This window comes from Gracilinanus agilis, chromosome 1 (genome assembly GCF_016433145.1).
Source record: "Gracilinanus agilis isolate LMUSP501 chromosome 1, AgileGrace, whole genome shotgun sequence".
NCBI classification, from domain to species: Eukaryota; Metazoa; Chordata; class Mammalia; order Didelphimorphia; family Didelphidae; genus Gracilinanus; species Gracilinanus agilis.
Window position 1 is genome coordinate 9,471,011 of NC_058130.1, and position 20,844 is coordinate 9,491,854.

A 20,844-nucleotide genomic window follows, 5' to 3' on the forward strand; every position below is an offset into this window, starting at 1 on the left:
GTGGAGGAGCCGCCTCGGGTCACTTTGGGAGTCGGCAGCCCGAGGCGGCGGCGGTGGCGCTATTGGAATCTGCTCCCTCATTGGTTAGCTGTGGGAGCTCGGACAGAGCTCTGGGGGCCTCGCATTCCCAGTCCTGTAAAACGAGGACTCGGAGAGCCCAGAACTAGAGAGGCGCCCCCTCCTCCCCCACCCCCCCCACCCCCAATCTCGGGCCGTAGGTAGGGCTGGCTCTCCCGCTTCCGCGGAATGAATAAGCATTCCTGGCCGGCTTCCAGGAGGCGGCGGCCGCGGCCCAGCTGACCCGATCCCAGTTTGCACGGTGCATTTACCAAATTTTCATGGTGGCTTTAGGAGCCGTTGCCGGGGAGGCGGTCCGTGCCAGGGCTCGGCCTTCCTCTGCCAGGCTGTCCCACTTGAATGGCCTCCGAAACAGCCCGGGCTCTCTTTTCTTTTCCTGAGCAGCAGCGGCTGAGCGATTTGCCCCAGGCCTCTCCGGGAGCCCAGAGCAGAGCTGGCACTGGGCCAGTCCCTCCCGCTCCGGCGGGCTGAGTTCTGTGGGCCGGCGATCCCGGAGGTTCGGCCTTCGTGGATTCCTTCCCGGGGTCTAAGGAAGCCGCCGATTTCTGAAGGCATAAACCGGAATACTGAGATGCGTTTCGCTTTCGAGCCTTCCCTTCTGTCTTAGAACGGAGCAGCCAGGCTGGGGGGGAAGCGGGGATTCAGTGACTTCTCCAGGGTCACACAGCTGGGCAGTGTCTTGAACCCGGGACCTCCCATCTCTAAGCCTGACTCCATCCGCTGAGGCACCCAGCTGCCCCCCAAAGAACACATTTTTTAAAAAAATTTTGCCAGCTCTCCTGAACTCTACCCACAAACTCCTGCGGGGGGAGGGGAGTAAGCTCCCTGTCACCGGGATTGGGGGGGGGGAGGGTTTAGGGTCTGTTTTGACCCTCATTTTATAGAGGATGAAACTGATTCAGAGAGGGGTTTAAGAGAGCTGCCAAGCTAGTAAGGGGCACATAGCTAGTCACTGCCTTGGGCACCGGGTCAACTAAGGTGCTGTTGAAGCTCAATCAGGAAACAAGTGTTTGTGACAAAGGTTTGATTTCCAAATATATGAGGAACTGAGCCAAATGTACAAAAAAGCAAGCCATTCCCCCCTCGACAAACAGTCAAGGGACTCGAATAGGCAGTTCTCACAGGAAGAAATCAAAACTACCAATAAGCACAAGAAAAAGCTAAATCTCTCTGGATTAGAGAAATGCAAATTAAAACAATACTGAGGGGCCACCTCACACCTAGCAGAGGGGCCAATATGGCAGCAAAGGAAAGTGGTGAATGTTGAAGGGGATGCGGTAAAATCCGGACACTAATGCATTGCCAGTGGAGTTGCGAATTGGCTCGACCATTCTGGAGGACAATTTGGAACTGTGCCCAAAGGGCGCCAAAAGACTGCCTGCCCTTTGATCCAGCCATACCACCGCTGGGTTTGTACCCCAAAGAGATCATAGGGAAAAAGCCTTGTACAAAAATATTCATAGCTGTCCTCTCTGTGGTGGCAAAAAATTGGAAAATGAGGGGATGCCCTTCGATTGGGGAATGGCTGAACACATTGTGGTATCTGATGGAGATGGAATACTATTGTGCTCAAAGGAATAATGAACTGGAGGAATTCCATGTGAACTGGAAAGACCTCCAGGAATTGATGCAGAGTGAAAGGAGCAGAACCAGAAGAACATTGTACACAGATGGATACATTAAAGCACAATCAAATGTAACTTGACTTCTCTACAAGCAGCAATGCAATGATCCAAGACAATCCAGAGGGACTTGGGAGAAAGAACACTAACCACATCCAGAGAAAGAACTGTGGGAGCGGAAATACAGAAGAAAAACATAGGATTGATCTTGTAGCTCATCATGGATGTGATTAGGGCTTTGATGTTAAAAGATCACTCTATAGCAAATATAAATAACATGGAAATGGGTTTTGAACAATGATACTTGGATAACCCAGTGGAACTGCTTGTCAGCTCCAGGAGAAGGGAGGGAAGGGGGTGGGGGTGGGAAATCATGAATCATGTAACCATGGGAAAATATTCTAAATAATTTTTTTAAAAAAAGAAACAAGTATTTCAGCTCTAACTTAGTGTGCGTTGAATGCTCTGGCAGGTACTAGAGAAACAAACAAAGAACAAACACAATCCCTCTTCACATGGAGCTTCCATTCTCCCAGGGGAGACAACATAATCAGAGAAAAGTGAGATGACAGAAAGTTCTAGACTCCATACATTCACCCACACTTTGATAATAAAAAACGATTCACAGTTCATCATCTCGCATCATTGCTGTTACTGCATACACCATTCTCTTGGTTCTGCTCACTTCACTTTGTATCACTTCATAGAAGTCTCTCCAGGCTTTTTTGCGATCATCTTGTTATTTCTTATGGCACAATAGTATTCCCTTACAAGCATATACCATAGCTTATTTCCCAATTGATGGACACCCCTTTAGTTTCCAGTTCTTTGCCACCACTAAAAGAGCAGCTAGAAATATTTTTGTACAAATAGGTTCTTTTCCCCTATCTTTAATCTCTTTGTAGTACCATGTTGGCAAGCCTAGGGCACATGTGCCTGTGGTGGCTGTTCCCTTCCCCCTTCCATGTGTGCCTGAGGACATTTCTCACATGACCTGCTCCTTTGCCCAGCAGTCCAATGGGAGCACTTCATCCCTCCCCTATCTAGGGTAAGGTGGTGGGACTTACATGCATTGTGAAGGTTGCAGTTTGGGCACTTGGTCTTTAAAAGGTTCACCATCACTATAGTAGTACTATTGTTTTATGGCCTTTTGGGCATGTCCAGATCACTCTCCAGAATGGTTGTAGTAGTCAACAGCTCCACCAACAGTGTATTAGTGTCCCAATTTTTCTACATCCCCTCCAACATTGACTGTTTTCCATTTTTTGTCATGTTTGCCAGTCTGATAGTACTGCAGAGTTGTTTTAATTTGCACTCTCTAATTAGTAATGATTTGGAGCATTTTTTCTTATGACTAAAGTGAGTTTAATTTTTTCATCTGAGAATTGCATGTTCATATTGAGTTCATATTGAGGGATAAAAAATGACCACCCACCCCAAATTACAATTACAAACCTGGAGTCAGAAGGTGAAAGTAGAAGAGACAGAAGTTTATTTCTTTTCCTCATGAGGAAGGCAAATACCCTGGTGGCAAATGCAATGCCTGGGCACAAATACAAACATTATATAGATTCCTGATGTGAGATAACCCTCCCTCCTTTGTCTGACCTCCCTTTGTCTGGAAGTCATGACTTACAATCTAGGCACAAAGCCTACCCCAATCAAAAAATCACTTGGGAGGAGGTAAGAGTAAGAGTATCACCCTAAATTTTCAAGGGTAAAGAGAGATGGGGGCAGCTGGGTAGCTCAGAGCATGGAGAGCCAGGCCTAGAAATGGGAGGTCCTGGGTTCAAATCTGGCCTCAGACACTTCCCAGCTATGTGACCCTGGGCAAGTCACTTGACCCCCATGGCCCACCCTTACCACTCTTCTACCTAGGAGCCAATACACAGAAGTTAAGGGTTTAAAAAAAAAGGGTAAAGAGAGATAAGGAGGCAGCTGGGCTGACCTTGGATAAGGGGACCTCTCATAGTCTCTCAATCTCCCAAGGCACCAGGCTTCTGCCCCCTAAATCTTCTAGGCAAATAGTAATCATGAAGTCCTTGAAACCAAAGGAGAATGGTTTTACACATTCCACTCTTAATTGGGGAGTGTAAGCTAAGTGCTTTGCCTTGAGGAGGACACACTGAATTTTATCACATTCAATAATATCCTTTGACCATTTGTCAATTGTGGCATTCTTTGCAGTCTTAGGAATTCAGTTCTGCCATGGATCTGGAGCTTTCATGTCACTCTCACAAAAGGGGAAAGCTTGAAGGACTCGAGAGATCATTTAGTCCAACACTGAATTTTTTAGAATATTGGTATTTTGGGCCATCTGCCTTCAGACAAAGAATTGATGGGAGGAGTCTGCATTTTTCTTTGTCTTTTTTTTGCTAGAGATCTCTTCTACAAAATGACTAATGAGGAAAGTGTGCTACATGATTACACATGTAAAATCTATATCAAATAGCTTGGCATCTCAGGGAGTAGGAAAAGGGAGAGAGAGAAGATGGGAAGAAGGGAGACAATTTAGAACTCAGACTTTTTAAGAAATGAAGGTTTACACTTCCCAGCTGTGTGTTCCTGGGCAAGTCACTTGACCCCCATTGCCCACCCTTACCACTCTTCCACCCAGAAGCCAATACACAGAAGTTAAGGGTTAAAAAAAAAAAAAAGAAAGAAAAAAAAAGAAAAAAGAAATGAAGGTTAAAATTGTTTTCACATGTAATTGGAAAAAATAAAATATTATTTAAAATATTAGTATTTTTTAAGTATTCATGTCTTTTGCCATCACATCACAGAGCCAGGCCTAGAGACGGGAGGTCCTAGGTTTAAATATGGCCTCAGATACTTCCTAGCTATGTGACCCTGGACAAGTCTCTTAACCCCTATTGCCTAGCCCTTACCTGCTTGTCAGCCTTGGAGCCAATAGATAGTATTGATTCTAAGATGGATGGCAAGGATTTAAAAAAAAAATACTTTGTTAATACATAAAATCAAACACAGGATTACAAAGGAATCCAAGTTTTTTGAAATATCTGTGGAAAAAAAAATGTTTCTGAGTTTCACAGACTTCAGGTCAAGAGCCCTTGATCTCCTACCATCTTTGGTTTGGGATTACACCGAATTACCTTCCTTTATGGTTTTTGCAAATTACATACATACTGTATGTAATTATGTGGGTTCTTCCTCTTTTGCTTTGCATCAGTTCATGCTAATACCCAGGCCCCTCATTTTAGGGGGTAGAAATTTGGCCCTCAGAGAGTTTAAGGGATTTCTTTGAGTTTACACAGAAAGTAAGTAGCTGGCCACCTATGTAAATGCCTAAATAACACACTTGGCTTTCAACATCCACAGCCCAAGGACAAATTCAACAGCCTTTGTGGAGCTCTCCCACAATCTATTATTGTCTAAATGAATTAGTGAATGAATGAATGAATGAATGAAAACTTGTTTTTTTTTAGGTTTATCTTTATTTTATTTTAATAACAAATTTACACATCAGTTTTCTACATGTATATGATTCACGTAGTCTCCCTCCCTTCTTCCCTCTCCTCTCCCAGAGTTGACAATCAATTCAATCTGGGTTATACATGTATTCTCACTCAAAACCTATTTTCGTAGTATTCATTTTTGTAAGAGAATAATCTGGGGGCAGCTGGGTAGCTCAGTGGATTGAGAGCCAGACCTAGAGATGGGAGGTCCTAGGTTCAAATCTGGCCTCAGACACTTCCCAGCTGTGTGACCCTGGGCAAGTCACTTACCCCCCATTGCCTACCCTTACCACTCTTCTGCCTTGGAGCCAATACACAGTATTGACTTCATCACAGAAGGTAAGGGTTTAAAAAAAAAAAAAGAGAATAATCTTATAAAACCAAAACCCCAAATAAAGAAGTGCTAAATCATATGTTTTCTTCTAAAATTCCTACTTGAACAGTTCTTTCTCTGTAGGTGGAGAGCATTCATTGTCGCATGTCCCTCAGAATTGTCCTGGATCATAGTGTTACTGTTAGTAGCAAGGTCTATCACATTTTATCTTTCCACAATATTTCAGTTACGGTGTACAATGTTTTCCTGGTTCTGCTTATTTCACTGCATCAGTTCATGGAGGTCCTTCTGGCTCTTTCTGAAATCATCCTGTTCAGCATTCCTTATAGCTCAATAGTATTCCATCACCATCATAGACCACAATTGGTTCAACCATTCCCCAATTAAGGAACATCCCTTTAGTTTCCAATTCTTTGCCACCACAAAAATTGAAGCTATAAATATTTCTGTACAAACGGGTCCTTTCCCATTTTTTTATCCTTTGGGATATAGACCTATTAGTGGTATGACTGGATCAAAAGGTACACATTCTTTTATAGCCCTTTGGGCATAATTCCAAATTGCCCCCAGAATGGTTTAATCAATTTGCGACTCCACCAGCAATGCATTGGTGTCTCAATTTCGCCAGATTCCCTCCAACATTTATTATTTTCCTTTACTGTCATATTGGCCAATCTGATAGGGGTGAGGGGATTCCTCAAAGTTTTTTTTAATTTGCATTTCTCTCATCAGGGGTGATTTAAAACATTTTTTCATATGATTATTGATAGCTTTGACTTCATTTGAAAACTGCCTATTCATATTCTTTGACCATTTGTCAATTGGGGAATGACTTGGTTTCTTATAAATTTGAGGTAGTTCCTTATATAGTTGAGTAATGAGACCTTTAAAAGAAATTTGTTATAAAATTATTTTCCTAGTTTGTTGCTTCCATTCTAATCTTGGTTGCATTGGCTTTGTTTGTACAAACCCTTTTAAGTTTAATAATCAAAATTATTCATTTTATATCTTGTAATGTCTTTTACCTCTTGTTTGGTCATAAATTCTTCCCTTCCCCATAGATCTAACAGGTAAAATATTCTACATCCCCCTAATTTACTTGGAATATCACTCTTTATGTTTAAATCATGTACCCATTTTGACCTTATCTTGGTATAGGGGGTGAGATATTGATCTAAACCTAATTTTGGCCATTCTATGAAAACTCATTGATTAAGTGCTCAGCACACGTTTTAATGGGAGAGAGGGCACTTAGAGAAAGTCCCACAGTCCTTAGGGGCAAAGTAGCTGGTTGGGACTTTTTTCATTAATGTCCTTTCGCTGATAAAATCCTATCGGTTTCTGACAAGGACCAAGGAGGCTTCGTCAGGGATCTGGGTGCAGAGGCTGCTGGCACGCAATCCTGACGACATCTTGAACGAGGGTAATAATAAGTCCGTTCCTGAGGACTTCCCAGGGCTGCTGTGAGGGACTAGTGAGCCGGGGGCCATGAGTGTGCTTGGAAACGTAAGGGAAAGCACTTCCACGCGCTTTAACGTATAGACTCTAAATGCTTTACAAGCATTAGTCCCAAGACTGCTCAGTGAGCACCCAGTAGCCGGCTACAACGGATGATCTTTTGCCTTTCCGTCGAGCCGGAGAGAAATTCCGATGTTCAGCAGAGGGATCCGGGCCGTAGCACAGGCCTACAATCACCCCCCAAAGCTGTTGCTTCTTTTGCTTCTGTTTCCGCATCAGTAAAATGAGTCCAGCTAGGTTTGATGGAAGGTAGAGCTCGTTAAAACTGTCAGAGAGAGGTGGAGGCGGCGGTGAGGGCGGCCGCGGAGGGAGAGGGAGGCCCCGCTGGCCGCCCAGATCCTGCGGCTCTCGCCTCCACCTCGCTTTCCTCTCCCCTCCATCTTCCAACGGAAGCCACCACCGCAGCCGCCCCTCCTGCGAACCGACGCGAGCAGACTCAGCAATGGGGTGCGTTAGAAGTAAGGAAAGCAAAGATCCAGCTATGAAATATGGAACCCCAAGCAGTACAGAGAATATTAATATAAATGTGGGTCGTTTGGGATCAGAACTTAGCCTAGAGTGCCAGTCATCTTCCGTAAGGGGATCAACTGTTAATTTCTCCAGTTATTCCACGGAACCATATGGAGGTGCTTCCTATTCATCTGTGTTAAGTCCAGATTCGGCTGGCCAAGCAGATGATGTTTCTCTGTTTGTGGCCTTATATGACTATGAAGCTAGAACTGCAGAAGATCTTGGTTTTAGGAAGAATGAAATCATTGAAGTCATCAGTAAAATGGAAGGAGACTGGTGGGAAGCAAGAGCCGTAGCGACAGGAAAGACTGGCTTCATCCCTAGCAATTTCGTAGCTCCCGTCCACTCCATTCAGGCCGAAGACTGGTTTTTCGGCAAACTGAGCAGAAAAGATGCCGAGAGACTCCTTCTGTCTCCTGGGAGGCCACGAGGTATGTTCTTAGTAAGAGAAAGTGAAACCACCAAAGGAGCCTTTTCCCTTTCTGTTCAGGACTGGGATGAGGTCAAGGGGGACCACGTCAAACACTACAAAATTCGGAAAGTGGACAATGGGGGATACTATATCAACACCAGAGCACAGTTTGACACTTTGAAGAAACTAGTCGAATACTACAGAGACTGTGAAGATGGCTTGTGCCATGTGTTAAGCACTGTGTGTCCTCCGGTGAAACCTCAGACTCCAGGTCTGGCCAAAGACGCTTGGGAAATTCCTAGAGAATCTTTAAAGCTAGAAGTGAAGCTAGGACAAGGCTATTTCGGTGAAGTATGGATGGGAACATGGAATGGGAAGATAAAAGTGGCCATCAAAACACTAAAGCCTGGTACCATGATGCCGCAAGCTTTCCTTCAGGAAGCCGAGATCATGAAGAAACTAAGACATGATAAACTGGTCCCATTATATGCTGTTGTTTCCGAGGAACCCATTTATATTGTCACGGAATGGATGACAAAAGGAAGCTTATTGGATTTCCTCAAGAAAGGAGAAGGAAAGCACTTGAAGTTCCCACAACTGATCGATATAGCAGCCCAGGTTGCCGATGGTATGGCATATATCGAAAGAATGAACTACATCCACCGAGATCTTCGAGCGGCTAACATCCTCGTAGGAGATAACCTTATTTGTAAAATAGCAGATTTTGGATTAGCCAGGCTAATTGAGGATGATGAATACACTGCAAGGCAAGGAGCCAAATTTCCAATCAAGTGGACAGCTCCTGAGGCGGCATTATATGGTCGTTTCACAATTAAATCTGATGGTTGGTCATTCGGAGTTCTGCTAACAGAACTTGTAACAAAGGGTAGAGTGCCATATCCAGGGATGGTAAATCGGGAAGTCTTGGAAAAGGTAGCAAAGGGATACAGAATGCCATGTCCTCAGGGCTGCCCAGAATCTCTCCATCAGCTGATGAACCTTTGTTGGAAGAAGGAGCCTGAGGAAAGGCCAACATTTGAATATATTCAGTCCTTCTTAGAAAACTACTTTATTACTACAGAACCACAATACCAGCCATCTGACAATATATAAGTGGCAACCCTACACCACATGTCCAAATTTGCCAGAATGTAAAAGAACTTGTGTAGAGTTCCCCACTTACGAAAAGGAGTCTAAAGAAGAAAATCTTCTCCACTCTGCAGGCTCTTCATGGCAAACTGGCATTCCAGATACACTTGCACAAAACCACTGTTTACTGTTAACTGTGTTAAACTCTAAAGAACCAATGATGCAATTTTCCAATTTATTTCGGGGTCCAAAGAAAGTTTAATTAAGATACTAATGACAGTATGAATGTTGGCATGATAACGAATAGCAACGAGGCTACTATTTGTAAATCCCTTCCTTTCTTTATTTCCCCCAAACTCAGAATTTCCATATTCGAGGAAAACCATTTAGCATGACGTATAAACCTGGGAGATAAGCACAAATGCAAAATGACACTTTCAGTACGATTTTAAACCAAGGAACTTTTGGGTATTGGACCAAACATTTCCAATCCAGTTCTGTAAAATTTTCTCCATAATTTTAATAAAATTTATCATATTTGATAGATAAATCTATAACACTGATTTAATTTTCCTTTAGCATAAGCTAATCCAGGTTTTGGAAAGAAAAAAAAATTAATCTAAATGACATATGACTTGGTTAAATGTTAGATGTCAGGCAATGAAATTGGAAAGTGTAATGCACTGGTAAGACTTATTTTGATGTAACTGGAAAATGGCAGGAGAGATTCTTCTTTTTAATTATGTTTCGACTAGCTCAAATGAGAATAATGAAGTACTAGGAAATGTGCTGATATTTTATCAGATTACGATCATAAAAGCTGACGGTTTGGGACTTGAAATTATAGTCTACACTCTTAGGGAAGAGTTGTTAATCTTTAGTTCTTAAGAAAGAAAACAAGGCCAATCTTTAGAAAGTGCATTTCTAAAAAATGAAATTGGTACTGGGAGATGGAGCTGTGTACTCATGGTGATGGGCGCCACAAATGTCAAATGGCACCAGTTCAGGGTTTTGAATGATTGCACTTTTGCTTTTCTTGAATATATGATGTTTAACAGACAGAAAAAGATGTGTTTAAGAGGAAAATGGGAAAAGAAAATTTGAAAAAATATAGGTAGGGGGACAAAGTGTTTAATGTTGACCTAATATAGTGACAACATGGCTTTTCTGGCATTCAAAATATCCAACACTGTAACTATTTTCTGTGATTTCAGACATAAGTAATGTGACTAAGATCATGGGGCTCTGTGGCTTTATTTTTTTAAATATACATCCAACTCTGTGTTATCACCCTCAAAGTAGTCAACATGGAAGGCTTATAAACCCTTTATTCCAACAATGCTGTCATTACCCAAAACATTTTTGGAACCTTTTTGGAATTGCCTTCAGAACTTATTCTTCTGGGGGGGGGGGCATCTGAGTAGCTCAGTGGACTGAGACAGGAGGTCCCAGGTTCAAATCTGGCCTCAGACACTTCCCAGCTGTCTGACCCTGGCCAAGTCACTGACCCCCATTGCCCACCCTTACCACTCTTCTACCTTGGAGCTAATACACAGTATTGACTTCAAGATGGAAGGTGAGGATCTTAAAAAAAAAAAAAAAAAAAAAAGAACTTATTCTTTTAAATGTTCCCAGTAATTGTTTTTATATTATCTTCTATCTTTTATATTATATTATAATACATTTTATATTATATTATCTTAGATCTTAGTCATTTGTAAATGGATTTGCTTTTTGGAAACAGCCCCAAATTCCAATTAAATATGGTGAACAACCATGGGTGAGAATCAAGTGGGATAACTTTTTAAACCTAACCCTTGGGTTTAGAAAAGAGAGATTTTGACTGTAAGTAATTAAGCTACTTTTCTCATTTGACTTATAAACTGGTTTTGAAGGGGATTCTGTAAAAAAGAGTTTCCCTTCCAATAAATATAGTTTTTGAAGGAGACATCTTTGAAGGTTATCATTTATGTTATTTTTTTAAGCTGCTCTTTGCAGTTATACCTTGTATTAAGCAATAACAACATGGGTCTCTGCAGTTCAGGAATGAAGTTGATTTCATTTAGCTGAATGAATCATGAAAACTTTAATTTATCCTACAGTATCTGCTAAAATTCAATTCATTTAAAAAAATGTGATGGAAAACCTTAATGCAAGTGGGCAATAGAGTTCTGGTACTAAAAATTATGATTTTTCATGTTTATATTACTTACTTAGCACTGAATCCCTCTACCAAATGGATCTTTCTAAAAATAGTGCCATCATATTATTTTCCCTTACCTCCTAGAAACCTGTGATATCAGATTTTTAAGGGGCTTTTTGCAAACTATGAAATTGCAATTTTTCTAAGCATTTAAAAAGGGTAACCAATTATATGTGTATGCCCTAGTGTCGTTAAAGAAAAAAGCCAGAAAATGCTGCTGGTATTCATTAGGTTTTTACTGAATGGAAACAGTTCCTTATAATAACATTTGTATAGTAAAGAAATGAAGTGCTCACTTAATATGTATTCACTTTAAATAGTTATGTATTTTTAAATTTGTTGAGAAAATCAACTTGATACATTTAAAGCTTTTTTTTTCCAACAACTTTTCATCTCTAAAATCTTAATGTGGAATATACCCTAACCAAAAATGAAAGTTGGTACTGTTAATTTGGTTTTCTTTCTTTCCTTTTTTTAATTAGATTTACCAGTACTTTGTCTATTTTATCTGTTTTTTCAAAATACCAGCTTCTAGTCATTTATAAAGTCAATAGTTCTTTTACTTTTGATTTTATTAATTTCTCCTTTGATTTTTAGTATTTCTAATTTAGTTTTCATCTGGGGATTTTTAATTTGTTCATTTTCTAGTTTTTTAAGTTGCATGCCCAATTCATTAATCTCTACCCTCCCTAATTTGTTAATATATGCACTCAGTGATATAAATTTTCCCCTTAGAACTGCTTTGGCTGCATCCCATAGGTTTTGGTAAGATGTCTCATCATTGTCATTGTCTTCAAAGAAATTATTCTTTCTATGATTTGTTCTTTCACTAACTTATTTTGGAGAATCATATTATTTAGTTTCCAATTAGCTTTTGGTTTGCCTCTCCATGTATTTTTACTAATAACTATTTTTATTGCATTATGATCTGAAAAGGTTGCATTTATTATTTCTGCTTTTTTTGCATTTGTTTGCCATGCTTCTATGCCCTATTACATGGTCTATCTTTGTGAATGTTCCATGTGCTGCTGAAAAGAAGGTGTATTCCTTTTTGTCCCTATTTATTTTTCTCCACATATCGATATTAACTCTAATTTTTATAGGATTTCATTCACCTCTCTTATCTCTTTCTTATTTTTTGGGTTGATTTATGAAAAGAGAGTCCTCACCTCTAATGAAAAGGAAATTAAGGCAATCATTAAAAACTATTTTGCCCAATTATATGGTAATAAACATAGCAATCTAGGTGATATGGGTGAATATTTACAAAAATATAAATTGTCTAGATTAACAGCAGAAGAAATAGGATACCTAAATAATCCCATATCAGAAAAAGAAATTGAACAAGCCATCAAAGAACTCGTGAAGGAAAAATCGCCAGGGCCTGATGGATTCACAAGTGAATTCTATTAAACATTCAAAGAACACCTAATCCCAATACTATACAAATTATTTGACATAAAAAGCAGAGAAGGAGTCCTACCAAACTCTTTTTATGACACAAATATGGTACTGATTCCAAGGCCAGGTAGATCAAAAACAGAAAGAAAACTACAGACCAATCTCTCTAATGAACATTGATGCAAAAATCTTAAATAGAATACTAGCAAAAAAGACTTCAGCAAGTGATCACGAGGGTTATCCACCATGATCAGGTGGGATTTATACCAGGAATGCAAGGATGGTTCAACATTAGGAAAACCATCCACATAACTGACTATATCAACAAGCTAACAAAAATCACAAAAATGAAAGTTGGCAGAAAAAATCCCTTTAGCACAATACTTTTTAAAACTAAAAATGGTAGCCTAAAACTCAATATTTTTATAAAATATATTGTAATATTGACTTGTTTGTGGATATACTTGAAAATAAAAGTTTTCCTTGAATGCAAAAAAAAAAAAAACACAAGGAACAAAAAACCCCTGTCAGAGAGCATTTTGCAAATCTGTGGAAGAAGTAGGCCCAAATGTTCAGGGTTGATTCAACAGGCAAAGATGATTGCCAATGCATGCGGAAAACAGGATGGAGGGAAGCTATCCTTGTCCCAGCCGGACCTGCACACACCCAGTGTCAGGTTCATTCACTCTTATTGCTTTGGGGTGATTTGATCCAGTGTGGCTTATGGATTTTGACTTAGACTTTGCATGATTAGGGTATTTCCATCTGCCTTGGTTTCCCTGAGAGAAAGAACATGTGACACTAAAGGAAATCTGGAAGCCAGAGACCAGGAGAGCTGGCTGCATTGGGCGAGGGCCTCTTCGCAGCTTTTGAGTCCTAGATCCCCTGGGATGCTGCCATCCGGTGAAGCCTGTGGACTCTTCTTGGAAGGTGAAACGCATAAAACAAGTGATAAGGGATTGCCAAGGAAACTAAGGTTTCTGAAAATAAAAATCGAGTTGTTTCTCTCCTTCGAGTTCATTCCTGCCCCCCAAAACCTTGGACCCCTTGGGGTAGAGGCGAGTGTAGAAGGTGGGAGGTTCCCAATAAGGTCGGACAATTTCAACTCAGGGTCTGATGGAACAGAGAGGAGGGAGTCCATGGGCCCCCACCCAGGGGAGGGAGCCTTGCTTTAGGAGCCTCCACACCCCACTCCAGCATGTCTGGGCTCTCTGTCTCCAGCAGGTGGGCCAGCTTCGTCATCTTCTATCCCATGGGAGCAGCCTATAAACCATTCCTTAAAAAGTGGAGACGGTTTCGGGGGTGCTCAGAGAGAAGGCATGTCCTCGGTGTCCAGATGAATTGTCCCCCACACAGATCACGTCCTTAAAGTCCTAGTCAATAACCGCTGCTATTATGGGGGGGAGGCAAGTACCGCCTTCTGCTTCTCTGCCTGCCCTGCTCCCCTCACATCTCACCATGGGCCAGCCACATCCCTCTCCTTTCACCTGATGCTTATTACCATTGGCCTTCAGACCATAATCCCACATCTAGAGAATCAAGATTTGAACCCAGTGCAGGATGACTCCCGGTAACTTCAAGTTTCCACTCTTTTCACAATAACACTACAAAGACGGTGGCATCTGAATTGCTGCCCCCAATTTAAAGGGAGAGAAACTGAGATTTTGATAGGCAAAGCCACTGGATCATCTTATAGAGCTAGCCAGCGCCAGAAGAGGGACGGAAGCCCTCGCTGTGGCTCGCCAGAGAGAGCTCCAGCTCTGGATTGAAGTTCTGGACACGGCTTCCAGGCCTGCTCTGCACTTTAATTCCTTGTGGGTTCTTGAGCCAGTCACTCCATTCTGGACCTTGCTCAGCGCCTCCTCTGTAACTGGAGGGGCTGGACCAGCTGATCTCTGAGGTCCTTTGGGCCCTTGCTTCTGGCAGGACAAGGCTAGTGATCAATCTCCTCCTCCCCACTCTCCGGCCCCCTGGGCGCTAGACACAGGGACCCTGAGAGAGGGGGATGCTGGCCTAACTTGTGGAGCTGAGCCAAACAGGGCGACTCTTGGCCCTTCCCTCTTTTCCTGGGGCTCTGCCCTGGCTGAGGCACGCTGGGAAGAAGGCAGATGGGGGCAGGTGGCTGATTTTTTTTTCATTTTGAATACTTTCCCATATTTACATGTTTCGTGTTCTCTCCCTCTCCCCCAAGCCCCCCAGCCTCCCTTAGCCCACGCAGGCGGCTGATTTTTTGAGAGAGCAGCCGTGTGCCTCTCTAGGTAGCCCTGCCACAGTGTCCAATTGTGCACCACCAGAAGGAATCAATTGCCCGGGCAAGTGGTCCCATTGAGATGCTCCCAGAAGTCTCCCTCTTAAAAAACAACAACAACAACAACAACAAACCTCTGCTACTCCTCCAAGGCATCTTTAGACAAAGGAGCTCCCTTTCATTCCCGCCTCCCTTCCCCCAGCCCTACCAACCCGGTCTTCTTTAATGCCTAGTCATCATGGCTTGCAACTTGGGATCCTGGGCTCTGGGGCCCAAAGCCAGGGCTCCACCCAAAGCTGGTGATACCAGGGAAGCCTGCGGGCCATATCTGTGCTCCTTTGCGGGCAGAAAGGGGGAGGAAGAAGCATGTGGAGACATGCAATTCTCTGGCCTCCAAAATGTCCCCAGGTGAGAGAGGGGCCTTGGGATCATGACCTGGGTTCAAATCCAACCTCTGCTTCTATTCGCTCTGCCCTTGGTTAGACAAGCCCCTTTACTCCTCCTCATCTGTAAAATGAAAGGGCTTGACAAGATTCAGTGTTCTTGATCTGGGGTCCATGAACATTAAAAAAAAATTGTTAACTATTTCAATATAATGGGTTATTTTTATAATCCTATATATTTAACTTTATGCATTTAAAAATACTGTGCTGGGAGCAGCGAGGTGGCTCAGTGGGTTAAAAGCCAAGCCTAGAAGTCCTGGGTTCAAATCTAGCCTCAGACACTTCCTAGCTGTGTGACCCTGGGTAAGTCACTTGACCCCCACTGCCTACCCTTATTGCTCTTCTGCCTTGGAACCAACAAACAGTATTGATTCTAAGGTGGAAGGTAAGGGGTTAAAAAGGTATGCTAGGAGGACATCTGGGTAGCTCAGTGGATTGCGAGCCAGGCCTAGAGATGGGAGGTCCTGGGTTCAAATCTGGCCTCAGACACTTCCCAGCTGTGTGACTCTGGGCAAGTCACTTGACCCCCATTGCCTACCCTTACCACCCTTCTGCCTCGGAGCCAATACACAGTATTGACTCCAAGACGGAAAGTGAGGGTTAAAAAAAAAAAAAGTATCCTCAGAAGAGGTCCATGGGCTTCCCCCAACTATCCCCACCCCCCCAGGAGGCCTGCGCCCTAAAAAAGGTTAAGATGAACTTGAATCAATAATAGTCATAGCAGAAATACACCGAGATCTTGAGTCTGCCAAACACTCTACATACTGAAATGATTTGTGGAATTATCAGAACGGGGCGGCCATGTCTGCACCTTTGGGTGCTCCCAGGAAAGACCACATCAGCTGGGGGAAGAAATGCTTCCATCAGACTTTAAACAAGGCACAGAGGCCAAATGGTGGTGCGAAGGGGAGAAGGTGCAGAGGCAGAGGGGCCGGTGGATGGGGAGGGGGGAGAAGGCAGGCAGAGATGGAGAAGAGAACAAGGAGGGGGAAGTCGCTCCTGTAGTGACCATGGATTGGACATGGGAGCACAAGCGAGCAGCGTGGCCCGGCCCGGGGAAGGAAGCAGGCTGGGCTGGGGGAGGGGGGCAGAGTAACTCTTCCATGTGCCACCTGGGGGCTACGTCACTAAAATAGTCATATCACTGCAAAGGCAACAAACGGGTCACTGGTCCGCCTGCACGGGGTGGCTGGTGCCTAGCCGAGGCTGCCAGAGCGCAGCACTGAGCAGCACTCGGAGGACCAGACTGATGGCTGCCCCTGATTTCGCACGCAGGCTCAGGATGGGATTCTAGTTAATGATGTGGTTTGTGAGTGACATTCCTTTGATCTGTGGGCCAGTCTGAAAGCGTCTGACATCCAGGCTCCCCTCTGCAATCTTACTTCCTGCTGTTACGGGGCTACGACGGTGCCCAGGCCGCTGAGCCCCTTACTTTAGCCTGGCTACAAGAAATGTCTTTACTAGAAGGCGACGGGGAGATCCGAAGGACCAGAACAAGATGCGGTTTTACCACACATACATTGGCATTCGCTCGAAGCAATAACTCTGGGAGGTGGGTGTCAACATCTTCATTTTACAGGTGAGGAAACTGAGGCATAGACCGCTGAAGGGGCTCGCCCAGATGTCACATAGGTAACAATATCAGAGGAGGGACTAGAATTCAGGTCTTCCTGACTCCAGGTCCAATGCTGTATCTACTAAGCTAGGCCTAGGCCATATTGCCTCCCCAGACACAGATGATCAAGAGTATGCCAGGAGAGAGAACATCAGACCTGGATTCTACCCAAGTCAGCAGCTAGCACTGCCTTGGAGCCTTTTGATTATGAAATCAATACCCTGAGGGAGCTGGTGGTACAGTGGATAGAGCACTGGGCCTGGAGTCAGTGAGACCTGAATTCAAATCCAGCCTCTGTGTAACCCTTAGTAATTCACTTTGCCTCTATTTGCCTCAATTTCTTCATCTGCAAAATGGAGATAACAATAGCATCTACCTCCCAGGGTTGTTATGAGGATCGAAAGAGATAATATTTGCAAGTGTTTAGCACTGTGCCTGACACATGCTTGTGCTCCACATGTGCCGAGAGAGAATCTGGTGGCTCAGTGGATAGAGAGCCAGGTCTAGAGATGGGAGGTCCTGTGTTCAAATCTGACCTCAGATACTTCCTGTGTGACCCTGGGCAAGTCACTGACCCCCATTCCCTAATCCTTACAGGCTCTTCTACAATAAACAATACAGCAATACACAGTAGTGATTTAAGTGCATTTAGATAGTATTTTGTACCTCACCTCTTCTATACACAGCCCTCAGCCCTGGAGGTGGGCACACCCATCCCTGGGATGGCCTTTTTTTCCAGGCCTCCTTCCTTCTTCCTGACTTCTCTGCAGCCTTGGACACTGGCCCTCCCTCTCTCTTCCCTCGAGGTTACTGGGCCGGTTCTGGTCCGCCTTCTCCTCCTCTCCTTCCTCCCTGATCACTCATCTCCATCCTGGGCTCTCCTCTCTGCGCTGATGACCCTCTACTCGTCCTCCCCTCCCAGACCTCTCTGGGCATCTCCTCCAGCTTTCCACAAGGTGAACTGGGCGTTCAGCAGACGCCTTACCCCGACATGGGATGGCGGGAGGGCCAGGAGACGGGCCAGAGCTTCGGCCCCGCCAGCCCCCTCTCTGAGGACTCTTCAAGGCAGTTGAGGCAGCTTGGGAAGGGCCAAAGCCACTTGGGCATGCTGCGGGCAAAGACTCTGGGAAGCCGTGGTGGGAAGCCCGGCGGCTCCAGCATCTCCCTACCCCTAGCTTGCTACTGGAGGCTGTGCAGAGCTTCCCCTGAGCGAGAGCCCGCGAGTCCCGGGGCTCCCAGTGGGTTTTCTCCCCGATTTCGGTTTTGCTCCCATTGAACCCCCGGCCTTCTTCGCCATGGGCTGTGTGGGGCCATTTGGGAAAGGGGTCGGGCCTTGGCTGGAGGCTTTGGAATCCGCCTCCCCGGTGAGGGTTTGGAGCGGGCATGCCCTAGCTCCGAGAACCCCGGGGGCCCCAAATGCCAGTTTCCCCTCCAGACGGGAATGAAAGTGGAATTTGGGGGGGAGGGGGAGAAGAGGCTGCGCCATCTATTCTGGCCCCTCCCCACCAGGCGCCTTCCCTATAGGGGGGCTCCTCTCGCTTTCCTTCATCCCCGCTCCTATCGCCCAGGGTGGGGCACGGAGGGCCCGGAATCTCCTAGTTGGCCCTTTCCTTTTCGCAGGTGGGGCCAGATTCTTTTTTCCTCCCAGCCCCGGGCGGGCGGCTTCTTTACCCGGACCAGCCCTTTGTGTTTCAAATGGAGCTGCTGGAGTCCACCTCTAAGACCACTTTGAAAGGCCAATAAAAGCCCGGGCTGGGCTCTCGCCTGGGTGGCTCCGCCTTTAGATTTGGATGAATGCGAAGGAGAGTCGGTAGCGATTGTTTTCTGCCGCCCGCAGGGCAAACATCTGGAGGATCCTCTCCGGCCCAGCCTTTTTGGGGGGGGAGGGGAGGGCTTTTCCTCTGCCCAGCCCGGAAATTGCCTTGATTTGGAAACACGTTTTGGGCACCTCCCGGGACCCGATTTCTTTCAAAAGCAAGATTGGGTCTCTCCTCTCGAGAAATTGTCTTCTTCTACATTTCCTTTTTTTCATCGCAGGGGGCAGATCTGCCGCCAGCTCCAATCTCGTCTGTGTTCCTTATACCTGGGGATAGCCCGAAATCCCTTTCTTCTTAAACCTCATCTTCCATCTTAGAATCAATACTGTGGATTGGTTCCGAGGCAGAACTGTAAGGGCTAGGCCATGGGGGTCAAGTGACTTGCCCAGGGTCACCCAGCTAGGAAGGGTGTGAGGTCATATTGGAACTCAGGGCCTTCCATCTCTAGGCCTGGCTCTCTATCCACTGAGCCACCCGGCTGCCCCCTGAAATTCTTTTTTTCCACGTAATACATTTTGCTCCATTGGGAGGCTGGACAGACTTTCTCTGGCTTGGCTTCATCTCGCTGGAGTGCAATCGCTACAGTTAAGGCCTAGACGGATTTCTTCAAAGGCAGAATGTGACAACAGGCGATGCGTGAGAAAGTCAGCAGTGTTGTTTTCGTGGTTTGACTTCTTGCCTTTTGCTCTATTTTTTGTTCTCTTAAGCATGAGCAGCTTAAGCCAAAAGGCCATTTGCTATGAAGGGGGTGTCCCTCGGGGCAGCTGGGTGTTTCAATATAGTGAAAGTTTGGTCTCGAGATGGGAGGTCCTGGGTTCAAATCTAGCCTCGGACACTTCCTAGTTGTGTGACCTTGGGTAAGTCACGTAACCCCCAAGGCCTAGCCCTTACCGCTCTGCCACCTTGGAACTACTGCAGAGTACTGAGGCTAAGACAGAAGAGGGGTTTAAAGGCGCCCAGATACCAAAGGGGGGAGGCAGAAAAGGATCCTAACATCAGACCTGGCTACCGGGCAGAGGGCGGCCAGTTCCGGGAGAGAACGCGAGCATTTCTTCTGCAGCGCCCGGAAATCTCCCGGAGGAATTGGGGGGGGGGCGCCGTCCGCACGTGACCTCGGAACCCAGGCGGCCTCCTCCCGCCATACCCCTCTAGCCCAGAGCTCCACTTCCTCTGGCCCCCCACCGGCCCGTGCTGCGGGATCCCCGGGGCCCCAGAGCGGCACTTTCCCCAGACATAAACCACGTCCCCGGTCAGCCCGAAAAAGCCCCGAGTTCGCAGCGTGTCCAGTCACGCCGCTTAGCTTTTCGTCCGGCCGCTGGTCGGCGCGCGGCGCAGGGACTTCGATGGTACTACAGAAAGAGGGGGCGGGGCAAAGGCGGGCTCGGAGGCTGGGCGTGGTTCCCCTCGTTCCCACTCCGGCCCGGGGCTGGCGCTAGGCAAGACCAATTGATCGTCCATTCCGCTTGGAATGTGGCTGCTGAGTTCTGGGTCTCGGCACTCGCGAGAGCCCGCGGTGGGATTAGGAGGTCACATGAAGTGACGGGAAAGGAGGTCAGCACCGCCCCTCCCCCCTTTGGGTGGGCAGGTAGGAATGTGCCGGCGGGCCGGGAAGAGGTCGCTGGCCTCCGGGAGGCCGGAGCCAATGCACCCGTTAGCCCGGATATTGGAGTGGGCGGGATCGCTCCTAAATGCCTGCGATACTCGGGTCTCCAGGCTGTGCAACTAGGAGGAAAAACCTGGTGCGTTCCTGTGCAGCAGGGGGCGCCGCTGTGCACAGAGCAATACTTATTGGGGCAGCGCTGAGGCAGCTCCAGCCGTTAGAGCGCCGGCCCCGAAGTCGAAAGACTCATCTTTTTGAGTCTGAATCTGGCCTCAGACACTTACTAGCTGTGTGACCCTGGGCAAGTCACTTCATCTTGCTGGCCTCAGTTTCCTCATCTGTAAAATGAGTTGCCATTTTGGCAAACCACTCCAATATCTTTGCCAAGAAAACTCCACACGGTCCCCATTGAAAAATGAACCCAACACATGCAGGCCAAGAATGGGGGACAATTTATCGTGTAGACACTGTTCCAGGA

The 20,844-nt window shown here is 45.5% G+C and overlaps 1 protein-coding gene across 1 annotated transcript; it reads left to right on the forward strand.

The window, feature by feature from the left end:
• The first annotated feature begins 7,470 nt into the window (after positions 1–7,470).
• On the forward strand, positions 7,471–9,063 carry LOC123230645 (tyrosine-protein kinase Yes-like). The gene has a single exon (XM_044656780.1). It carries the CDS (start codon positions 7,471–7,473, stop codon positions 9,061–9,063), a length of 1,593 nt encoding a protein of 530 aa, XP_044512715.1.
• The last annotated feature ends 11,781 nt before the right edge of the window (positions 9,064–20,844 follow it).

Coding starts and splice junctions, on each gene's coding strand:
- LOC123230645 (XM_044656780.1), top strand. CDS start 7,471: ATGGGGTGCGTTAGAAGTAAGGAAAGCAAAGATCCAGCTATGAAATAT.